The sequence below is a fragment of the Centruroides sculpturatus genome, unplaced genomic scaffold, assembly GCF_000671375.1.
Source record: "Centruroides sculpturatus isolate CEXI.00-Female unplaced genomic scaffold, Cexi_2.0 scaffold315, whole genome shotgun sequence".
In the NCBI taxonomy this organism is placed as follows: Eukaryota; Metazoa; Arthropoda; class Arachnida; order Scorpiones; family Buthidae; genus Centruroides; species Centruroides sculpturatus.
In genome coordinates this window covers 407,066-417,856 of record NW_019384544.1, presented here as the reverse complement: position 1 = coordinate 417,856, position 10,791 = coordinate 407,066, and the positions used below count along the sequence as shown (strand labels likewise).

At 28.6% G+C, this 10,791-nt stretch overlaps 1 protein-coding gene across 1 annotated transcript; it reads right to left on the bottom strand.

Annotated features, from left to right (window-relative positions):
• Positions 1-33: 33 nt before the first annotated feature.
• On the bottom strand, positions 34-9,038 carry LOC111623466 (dynein assembly factor 1, axonemal-like). Its single transcript, XM_023366050.1, has 13 exons — positions 8,998-9,038; positions 8,738-8,848; positions 5,826-5,917; positions 5,512-5,733; positions 4,942-5,108; positions 4,763-4,837; positions 4,602-4,666; positions 4,429-4,514; positions 2,550-3,042; positions 1,016-1,128; positions 433-483; positions 287-348; positions 34-174 (listed from the first exon to the last, which is right to left on the bottom strand). Exons 2-13 carry the CDS (start codon positions 8,782-8,784, stop codon positions 49-51), a joined length of 1,599 nt encoding a protein of 532 aa, XP_023221818.1. The 5' UTR covers positions 8,785-8,848; positions 8,998-9,038; the 3' UTR covers positions 34-48.
• Between the last annotated feature and the right edge of the window lie 1,753 nt (positions 9,039-10,791).

Genomic DNA, 10,791 nt, shown 5'->3' with positions numbered 1-10,791 from the left:
ATATATATTATATTATTTTAAGATAAATAAAACATAAATTATAAATATTTAATTCAATTCTTCTATTAGTGGCTTTTTTAACAATAGATTGTCTTCTTTCAAATTGCCTTTATTGTTTTTTATGAATAAAATATTTTTGTCATCCACTTCTAAAAAAGTATTATGATCACGAACCTATATACAAATTTAATATTTGTTATTAAAATAATGTAAATAAAGATACAAAACATTATATTTTATTTATAAATGTTTTTAAAATAGATAAAATAATAATAATAATAATTACCAAATTTTCATTTGTAGCTTGAGTTTCAGAATCCAAGATAATAGTTTCAATGTCGCTATCATCTTAAAAGTAATAAAATATATAATAATAATGCAGTAATTAGTTGTGCTATATTTTTCATAATGTAATAAATAGTTATATCTTACCAATTAATTCAGGTATAGGCGCATATTTTGGTTTTATTTCTTGAATTTCAACTGTAAATTTAAAATATAATTAAACGTTTACAATAATAATACTATGTAATATATACAAAAAACTAACGAATAAAGTATTCATTAACTCTGTCCCCATTCGATATGACACATAACCCCCATCTATCTCACCATCCCCTTGACCTTTAACAGCCAAAATTTAATAGCATCAATCCCCATAATACAAAAACCTCTCTACAAAATTTCAGAAATTTTTGACAAAAGACACATGATTTATTCAGCTTCAAAGTGGGTAAACAAAATTATATCCCCACACTCATACACACTTAACATCAATACATATAGGAAATTCCTTGCATTTCTCGACGTTTCAAAGTACCCTGAGTCCAAAAAATCTTGGGGGAGGTCATTTTTTGACCGATCGCCATACTTTCCCACTGTTATAATGGCCGGAAAAATAAAATTGTCTTTATATGTAATAAATAAAAAGTTAATTTCAAAAAACTTTCGCTCATTATCTTCCTCTTAACCACGTTTCCTAATGAGTTCATAATAAATGAAACATATTACTTACTTTGTTCTTCAGGAAATTTATAAGCTCTTATGGTATTATTCGATATTTTTCCACGAGCAATTAGATCTTCAATATCTTTCTCCTTTACATCTTCATTATACGTTGATAAAGGTCTGAAAGAATATATTTTCTAATAAATATACTTTAAAATTTCATAATTCTCTATTATTTTAAGAACTTTAAGAATTTTAATTAATTAGGTTTGGAAAAGTAATAAAAGAAATACATGCATTTTGGACCATCCGCCCTTCCAAGTGGGCCCTGTGCGAATGCCTAGTTATGACACTGGCCATATTATATAGATCTTAATCATTAATTCTAATATTATTGTTAATTGTCTACTTGGACATTATTTATTAACCTGTAGTAATAGTTTCTGTTACAGAAACTATTACTACAGGTGATATAATAAAGAAATTTTGCTCTTTCCTGAACTAACTCTCATTGCTGTGTCAATCTTTAAACACCAGTATTAAGTCCTATTAATAAATAATGTCCAAGTAGACAATTAACAATATTAGAATTTAAAAAGGACAGTAAGGCTTTTACAATTACAATTAATCATTAATTATTTAAAGTTTTTCGGAATTTTGTTAAGTTAAATCTAACAAAACTACGATATTAGGGGAGACCGGGGCAAGATCGGCATGTTAAGCTTTACTTAAATTTTGTGTAATAAATACTGCTGTAAACTAAAAAAAAAGCTTTGCATATTGTCTATTGGAATGTTACCTTACAATAGAACTGGTTAAAATCAGTTTGGAAATAAAAATAATTAAAATAATTACAACTTTACAAGAAGAGAGAAATTGACGAAGTTGCCCCGGGTATAGGGGCAAGATCGGCAACTTCTCTCTTTTTGTAAAGTTGTAATTATTTTAATTATTTTTATTAAAGTTGCCCCTGGTATAGGGGCAACAGTAATGGGGCAAGATAGGCACGTATATAAAATTATGTTATTAACAATGTATAAGTTGGAATTCACTATTAGAACAAAGAAATACAAATCCAACACCCATTTAATATTATTACAACGAAATGCAAGTTCAAAGACATATATACATGAATAACAAATGCAAACATGTTTTCATTTATCATCTGTTTGATTTTTATCCTTTGCTTCTAATGTGGCTTTATGTTGCCGATCTTACCCCGCTAGTCATGATTTCGAAACATTAAGTACAACCCTGAGAACAGAATGCCAAGCCATGATCTGGCCACGTGAATAAGTTGAAGTTACATCCTTCTAACAGGAAAAGTAACTTTCGTTATCATGGAATTATAACAAAACCTGCCAATTCAATATAAATGGAAAAAAAATATTATATGGAATTGAACGAAAATGAAAATTTGCTTGATAATTCAACTACGCTTGTTGGAGAACAATAAAAACACTACACTCAACAAGCCACCAATAAAACTCAACTGCGTAACCTATAACCAAAGTCTCCTTTTAATTTGTTTTTAAAAAAAAGCGCTTGACAAACTTGCCCCGCATGCCGAAGTTGCCCCGGTCTCCCCTATATTTTCTTACATTTTTTCGTTTTCGGATATTTCTGTTAATTTGTGATCCTTCTTGTGTTTTTTCTCATTTTCATCTTCGTTTTCATCTGATTTCAATTCATCAGCTATTTGCACGGTATCATCAATCGGCTTGCTATCTGTTACGTTGTTGTAATATTCGTTTAATTCCGTTTTGATTTCCATTTCTGAAACATTTTTCAGTAATTCTTTATTTAAGTCATTAGAATTTGACAGTAATTCAAAAGTTTCTTTTTCTGAAACATTCTCATCCCTGATATCATTTTTATTAACTCCATCATTATCCATGTAATAATCTAAAACTGATTTTTCTAAGATATTCTCGTCTGTTTTATTATCCTCTTCCTCATATTCTTTATTTAAGTCAGAATTTGATATTTGATCGTTTATTTCTTCATTATCTGAAGTAGAATCTGATGTTAATTCCTCTTCTTCCAAAGCTTTTTGCAATAAACTTTTACTTCCTTTTGATAATTCTAAAACATCTGAATAAAGTTTATTAAAATATTAATTTAGTTTGTAATATAACTTCAAATAGCAAAAACAAAAAATTATTATTATTATTATAAAACAAGTACAAACATAGTATAAACGAAATAGTTTAAAATTCTAATCTTTTCCCCACTTTTCAAAAGAAAAATAAAGTATTGATTCTGTTAAAAAAAAAAATTACACAAAAATATCAAATATGGAAGATTTTAACAAGAAAAAAAATAGTTTAATCTTTTATTACTAGAAATTAAATGCGATTTTAATCTATAAAATGCAAAAAACGCAAATTTACATCATTTATTTACTTAGAATTATACTCATGCAGTAGAAATGCTAAACAACTATAAAGAAAATCGTGTTGAAAAACGAATTATGAATCGCTATTTCCTACATTTCTTTCCTTTAAAATCATTTGATTTAATTTTAGCAGACTTTTGGTTGTAGGAATGTCTTACATATCGTATTATTTCCATTCAAAAGTAGCAAAATCGAAAGTAATTTAACGTGAGATAAAAAAAAGAAAGAAATTTAATCCCACATGTTAAAAGCAGCTATATAAAATACAATTTTCCATAGATGTCTTATAACACCAACATTGAGCCAGATTTGTTGCAAACTTCAGCAAGTGGCTTAAGAAAAAATAAATCTTGGTAATGTCTTCCCTTCTATCAAGAAGAAAAGTAACTAGACATGAGACAGTACTTCCTTAGGTGCAAGAAAAATACTGGTGCCTTACAACAAGAGATGTGTTAATTCCTGCATATACCAAGTAAATATATAGATAATCGAATATTCCCTAACAATTGATCAGTATGGTAACTAGTGTTTTGTGTCCTTGACATCGCTGCGCGCGAACAAATTTCACTTTCCCCGTCTTTGTTATGAAACAACGACTGACAATTTAGTCTGAAAGTGAATATGATGTTGAATCGGAATACGATAAACATGGTAGTATGTATTCTGTATGTCCATCTGAATTTTAATATAGGTATATGGAAAACATACTTCAGAATGTTTGAATGTCATATCCGATAATATATTCTTGTCTTTTTGCGAGAATTATATTATGGATTCAATTCTATTCTTTACCTGAAATTTTGTTAATGTAAATAGCTCATTCATTAATATTCAATTGATAGCAGACTTTCTATATAAAATGGATTTCTTAAATTGCAATATAACAAATTTAAAATTCCACAAAATAATTTTAAAGTAATATACAGTATTTCTGAAATAATTCATTTCTAAAATTAGCTTAAAATTAATTTACTATTTATAAGTCTATATAAAGAATATGTTAAAACAGAAATTAGTCTAAACATAAACTTTAATTAATAAATAAATTAATTAATTAAAAAATAATAATAATAATTTCTGACAATTAACGCAATCTTCGAGCTTTTTCCTTTCTATTTCGTTCCATTTTTCTCTTTCCTTTCTTTCTTCTTCTCTTCCACCTTTGGCCCTAAAATTATATTTCCATACATATTAAAATACAATACTGTACAATAGTTTCAACAAAGAGAAATGGCACAAAGTGAAATCTATTTACCATGCTTCTGCACACGCTCTGTCTTTCTCGAAAATTGGTCTGTCATCTAAATATAACAGTGATTTCTAAACAAAATATAAAAACGTAAAACATGGACTATTTCGTTTTACGAATAATTAATTAATTAATTATGAAATACAATATTTAAATTCAATACTTACAATTTTTACAGTGCATGTGATACGATAATTTGATATTTTTCTTATTACTGGATTTCCTGTCAGATATAAAACACGCTGCAATAATATTTATCAGATGAATATAAAATATATAAGATAAGAAACGCTAATAGAATATATATATATATATATTTTAATAAAAACATACATAATCGACTTACTAAATTAGGCATTGTAGAAAATACTTCTAATATATTTATATCATCCAATCTATTGTATGACAGATCAATCATGGACAATGTTGGACATTCGATTAGATGTTGAATATCGTCAGTAGTGCTCAACATATTATGACTAATTTGTAGTGTAGTTAATGCAGGAAGACAGCCTAATTGTAAATACGGTTAACAAAAACTTACAGAATTAAATTTAAAAATATCCAATAATAATTTTAATTCTATATTAAACAACTGTTTTAAAATAAAAATACCTAAACTATTAAATAGTTAAGGGATTAAAATTTTAAAATAATATTAAGGAATTTTAAAAATAGTTTGAGAACTTTCACANTTTTACAAATACGTGTGTCCGGCTGTGAATGGCTCACATATTTGTAAAATCTAAGTGACTCGTAAAACATGGAATTCATATAAAACAGAAAAATCAACAGTGTTATAGGGGGGGTCGACTTGTATAAAAAAAAAAAAAAAAACATTAGTATTAATAGTTCAATAATATTTTATTTCTAAAAATAATTAAGTAGAAAAACTTTAAAATCAATAAAAACTTACTTAGGTTTTCGATTTTTTTAATATAATTGTTGCTTAAATTGAGTGTATCTAATTTCTTCAGAGATTCTAAATTTTCAATATTTCTGATCAAATTTTGATGAAGGAATAAACTCCTTAAATGTTTCTGATTTTCTAAATTTTCTATGCACCCGATACCATTACTTTCTAACCATAAACACTTCAATCCTGTATATTCATCTAAATTTTCAATTTTGCAGAAACCTTGATAATAATCAAAAATGTATTTTAATTGTTCATGAAAGCTTTACTTCTTTCTAGTTATCTGATAATATTTAAATATATATCAATCTTACCTTTATAATGTAAATAAAGAGTATCATTTAGATAAGGAGTTTCATATAATTTCATTTCTTTACAATGCTTTCTTAAAAACTCTTTTGTCATCCTAGAAATATAAATTTATATTAAGCGTAAAAAATCATATTACAAGTGATGACTGAATTATAATGTAATTCATCACATAATAAGTTGAACAGTTAGCAATAAAGTTCAAGGAGTTGCAGTCTTTAACTGGAAATGAAATAGAAGAAAATAAATGAAACTGTTTAGTAGGTTATTCACCAATATAAAAGAACTAATATAAAAGAAGAAACAATTACAATGAAACACTAAACTATAAGAGAATCAGACATTTTATCTTGGATATTTATAAATAGGGATCACAGGATTATAGATTATGATAAATTAAATTAGATAATAGAAGTGATAGATTAAATTTTTTGCATTAAAAATTATTTATTATTTATAAACTTCTCTCCAAAAATATGTACTGTACAGTACAGTAAATATAGTAAATTCTCGATTTAACGGGCTTCTGATTTATTGAAAAAATTTTCGTCTAATAGAAAAAACTTAAAATCTTTTATTCCGGAATAGAGTATGCTTAAATATATCATGTTCGAAAGATAATTGTTTTCTTAGATAATGTTCAAAATTTCAGATTTTTTTGTAAAGGGGTTGCCGAAATATAAGCAATCGAAAAGTGCAAAACTCGTTAAAAAAAACTTTCTTCTTCATCTAGCACTGTAGACACTCCTGTATAAAATATTAATGAATCTAAAAAGCTCAATGTTTAAACTTAGGCTTTTCTCGTTATCAGTGATGTGATCATCGCGAAACTTCCAGACGAAAGGTTAAAGTTCACGAGAATTTCCACAGAGCTACTTAACTTCTATCGCTAAATTTTACCATTATAGGGATAAAATTGCATAGAAACGAATGATTTTTATTCAAAATGTTATCCAGAATAACAAAAACTCAAATTTATAGGAAATAAAACTTTTTATAATGATTTTATTATCGGCATATTGAAAGAGTTCGATCGGCGGCCGTCGTCCAGGTACAGTATACCGTCGAACTGTACGTCACGTCTTAGGTCTTGATGTAATAACTAGTGATGTAACGAATATTCGGTTACTATTCGGTATTCGGCCGAATACCGAATATCTAAAAACAGGAGTAAGAAATAACAAAAACACATTAAATTAGTCATTTTGGTATTTAGATTTAATGTTATCGGGTTAGTGTTGTTTGTTTATATTTATTTATAACTTGTAACATGTACAAAATAAAAAAGAAAATAATATTAGTCATATGTATTCACAATTTATAATTACAAAGATCAGCACACGTACTGTACAGACCTATTCGTCGAGAATCGTTGCACACGTGAGGGTCTGACCCTGCCTATCCTTTTTAAGCGCTGATCTTTGCTCTTTCCTTTCTCTTTCCTCTATCTCTCTAGTCCACGTATGCCTATGCATACATCATAATACGCGCTCACGATACTTTCGATTCGTCACTTTTCCGTCGTAGTTTTTCCATTTTATAATTACGTGAGTCATAGCCTGGTGATAACGGAGAAAAGAAACAGATAGGACGTCGGTATATGTCACAGTTATGATTTCACATATTCGAGACAGCTTGGTAGCCCGAACGGTCCCAGGCTTTCGCCCGTGCACGCTAAGTGACTTTCATTACAAGCATTTAGCTTTCCGAAGTCTATGACAACAATTGTTTGGCATTGACGGCCACGAATTTCGCGCCAATAAGTTGCCTCGACTCGTTCGATTACGTTGTCGACTCAATTTCATATTTATTTTCACATTTTCACTTCGCGGTCCTTCTCTGTTCTTTTTCCGTGTAGGTCATTTTATTGTTATTCACATTTGATATCATTTATCGCATACTGTCATGACGCTCGTGTCTGTCCTCTTCAACTGTCAAGAATTAACGCGATTGGCGAAGCGTAGTGACAGCGGGCCAATAGAGAGCGAGATTCTTGCCATAACGCGGTTTGCGCGCCAATTTTCGTACGTGCGTTAATCGAGCCGAATAGTATGGCCGAATATTCGACTATTCGGCCAGGGGCGTGGCCGAATATTCGGTATTCGGCCTGAGGCCGAATATACTATTCGTTGCAACACTAGTAATAACACAATATTAACTACGTTTAATTCATAAATATAAATGACGCATTTATGATTATGACGTTAAAATAAATAACTTAATAAACGTCATCGTTTCATCATAGCATTGTTTTTATAACGTCATTGTATTAATGTACAGAAATCCATGTAACTTAGTATGAAAATTAATTAAATATCCGTTATACAAATATTGTTTTCTATATTTCTCTTCAAAGCGCCGAGCTTTGTCATCTAAATTGTCATAATTTTCTTACATCTCAGATGTTTCTGCACGGATTCTAAACATCTCGAATGATTCGATGAATTAAAACGTGTCAAAAAGGGACACGTTTTTGACACGTTTTAATTTTAAAATAAAGACCAAAGTCGCCAGAAAAATCGCACCAGATAGCCGGGCAGATTCTTGTCGCATGCTAAATAACCACGGCCAATTAATTAAACGAGAATGGCCATCACGGGAAAATATTCTTTCCGTGTTGGACAGTCAATAACAGTTTCAATTTTTAAGTATATTCATTTAAAATAAAAATACCTAAACTATTAAATAGTTAAGGGATTAAAATTTTAAAATAATATTAAGGAATTTTAAAAATAGTTTGAGAACTTTCACATTTTCTTTTACAGTGATTACAAACGTGTAAGAAATCAGCCGAAAAGAAGGAATTTTACAGATTTGAATGATAATTCGATTATCCAAATCACCACAATTGATAATATGCATTCGAATTGCATGTTATAAATTATAATTATCAATTGATTTTTTAAAGTTAATTTACCTTGGATAATTCTTTTCGTCTTGATCATTCTTCTTTCTGACTGACATTTTTCTTTTAAAATCTTTGAAAACTTGGTAATTTCTACTTGGTTTAAGCACAAAGTATTTAGGCCTAAAATTATAAATGTTAAAAATTCAATTTTAAAATTATTATCATCTTTAATAATTCTAATTTTTATTATTATTATTTTATATAAACAAAAGGAAATAATTTGTATAAGATAAGCCATTTTTTTAAAACATATTAATGTAATATTCTACCATTTATGACTTACTCTAATGTATAACCTAACGTCAAAACATGTGTTCTTGTAAACAACTATGTTGTCATAGTAACATTTATCGCCCTCTATAATTATATATGTTACTTCGAATTTAATTAATTTTTTCCTTATTTAGTCATTTTATTTATATAATGATATGTTTCGTTTCCTGTAATAAAATTTTAATTTAAATGTAATTTTACGAATTAATACTAAATGAATGTTTAATTTACTGGGATTAATTAAATATATATATATTTTTTTATTCGTACAGACTTGTGATATAACGAAATGTAAACATATTTTTTGGAATGACTTCCTCAATCTAAAACGTTTGTTTTCCTAAATAATAATAATTCCTATGTCTGAAAATATCTCATAAAAAATCGATTGGTCTACCGCCGACAGAAAATCGATTTTGAATCCGATCGCGACAAGTGATCATAACCAGCTGAACACTTATGTACAGTACTGTACAATCGGTGGCGTAAGGAACATAACTGGAGCCCGGGGCACGACACTTTTTTGGTGCCCCTCCCCCAAATCTCGTTTGTCTTGGAGACTATTTGGGGCCCCTCTGCGCGTGGTTCCCGGGGCATGATAAACCCCGTGCTCCCCTTTGCTAGTGTACACAGTACAAGCTTGTAGTGTTATCACAATTAGCCATAGTTGCCAAACATCCGCCTTTGGAAGCAGTCGTCAGCCTATGTCAACCCGAGATAGAAATTCTCCGCCTTTCTAAAATAACACCTTTAATTCATTGTCTTCACGTCATTGCTTCTCAACGAACTCCGGCACAAACTTTTTAAAAGTCTTTCTGATTTTTCATAAGACGAAAAGAGATAATTAAATGTAGGAGTTACTATGACTATTAAAAAAAATCGTATACTAATTATAAATTTGATATTAAATAACATTTATTAAATACTACAATTTAATTCAAATACGCATAAGTTTAAAAATATATTACAATGGATTAGTTTCTATTTTGAAATATTATAAACACTTATACATTTTATATATTATAATAATCAATATACAGTATAATAACGGAATCGTAATATTTTCGTGTATATAGATTACTTTTTTTTAAAAAATTAATACAGAAGTTATTAAAAAATTGAAGTGTATGCATTACTTAGGAATACCTTGTTGCCATTACGAACGTACCCTATGTAAGTATCTTTATTGTAAAAATATTTTATTTCTCTTTTTTATACCAAAAATTTATAACAGAATTAAGATTTATCATTTTGAAAAACTCGTATAAAGCTGGCCATGTGAAAAAGGAAGTTCGAGAATATACTCACATATAGAAATTTGGTAGAAAATCTGACCTATTTACCATCGCTTTTTGTTTATATCCTGTAGGTACGAAACAATAAAGATACAGTGATGAAAACGATAGCTTCAGAATTGAAATAATACCTATCTCGATTTTATAATTAATATATCATTAGATAATTAATACTGATCAGCTGATCGATCCACTGTTCTTTAAAATAAAACCGCAAAAACACAACGCGGTTTTACGTCGCGCCTTTTTAGTGACAGAATTTTTTGATTTGTTGGAAATATATAAATATTTTAAATTNAACCGAAGTGTACGTCTTATTGCCGCGGTATTAAATTCAAAATTTAAAAGATACGATTTAGGAAGTGGTACGACTCGAGCAACCTTGAACCGCGGTACCATTTCACTCTCAAATTACGTAATTCGTATTCTCGGAAATTTGAAAATCGTTTAAAATAAAACCGCAAAAACACAACGCGTTTTACGTCGCGCCTTTTT

What these genes read in the sequence shown, in the direction of transcription:
- LOC111623466 (XM_023366050.1), bottom strand. Translation starts at nt 8,784, where the DNA reads ATGTCAGTCAGAAAGAAGAATGATCAAGACGAAAAGAATTATCCAAG. An exon ending in TCACATGCACTGTAAAAATT is followed by an intron (nt 4,667 to 4,762) that starts GTAAGTATTGAA and finishes TATTTTGTTTAG; the next exon opens with AAATCACTGTTATATTTAGA. An exon ending in AGAGCGTGTGCAGAAGCATG is followed by an intron (nt 4,515 to 4,601) that starts GTAAATAGATTT and finishes ATATAATTTTAG; the next exon opens with GGCCAAAGGTGGAAGAGAAG.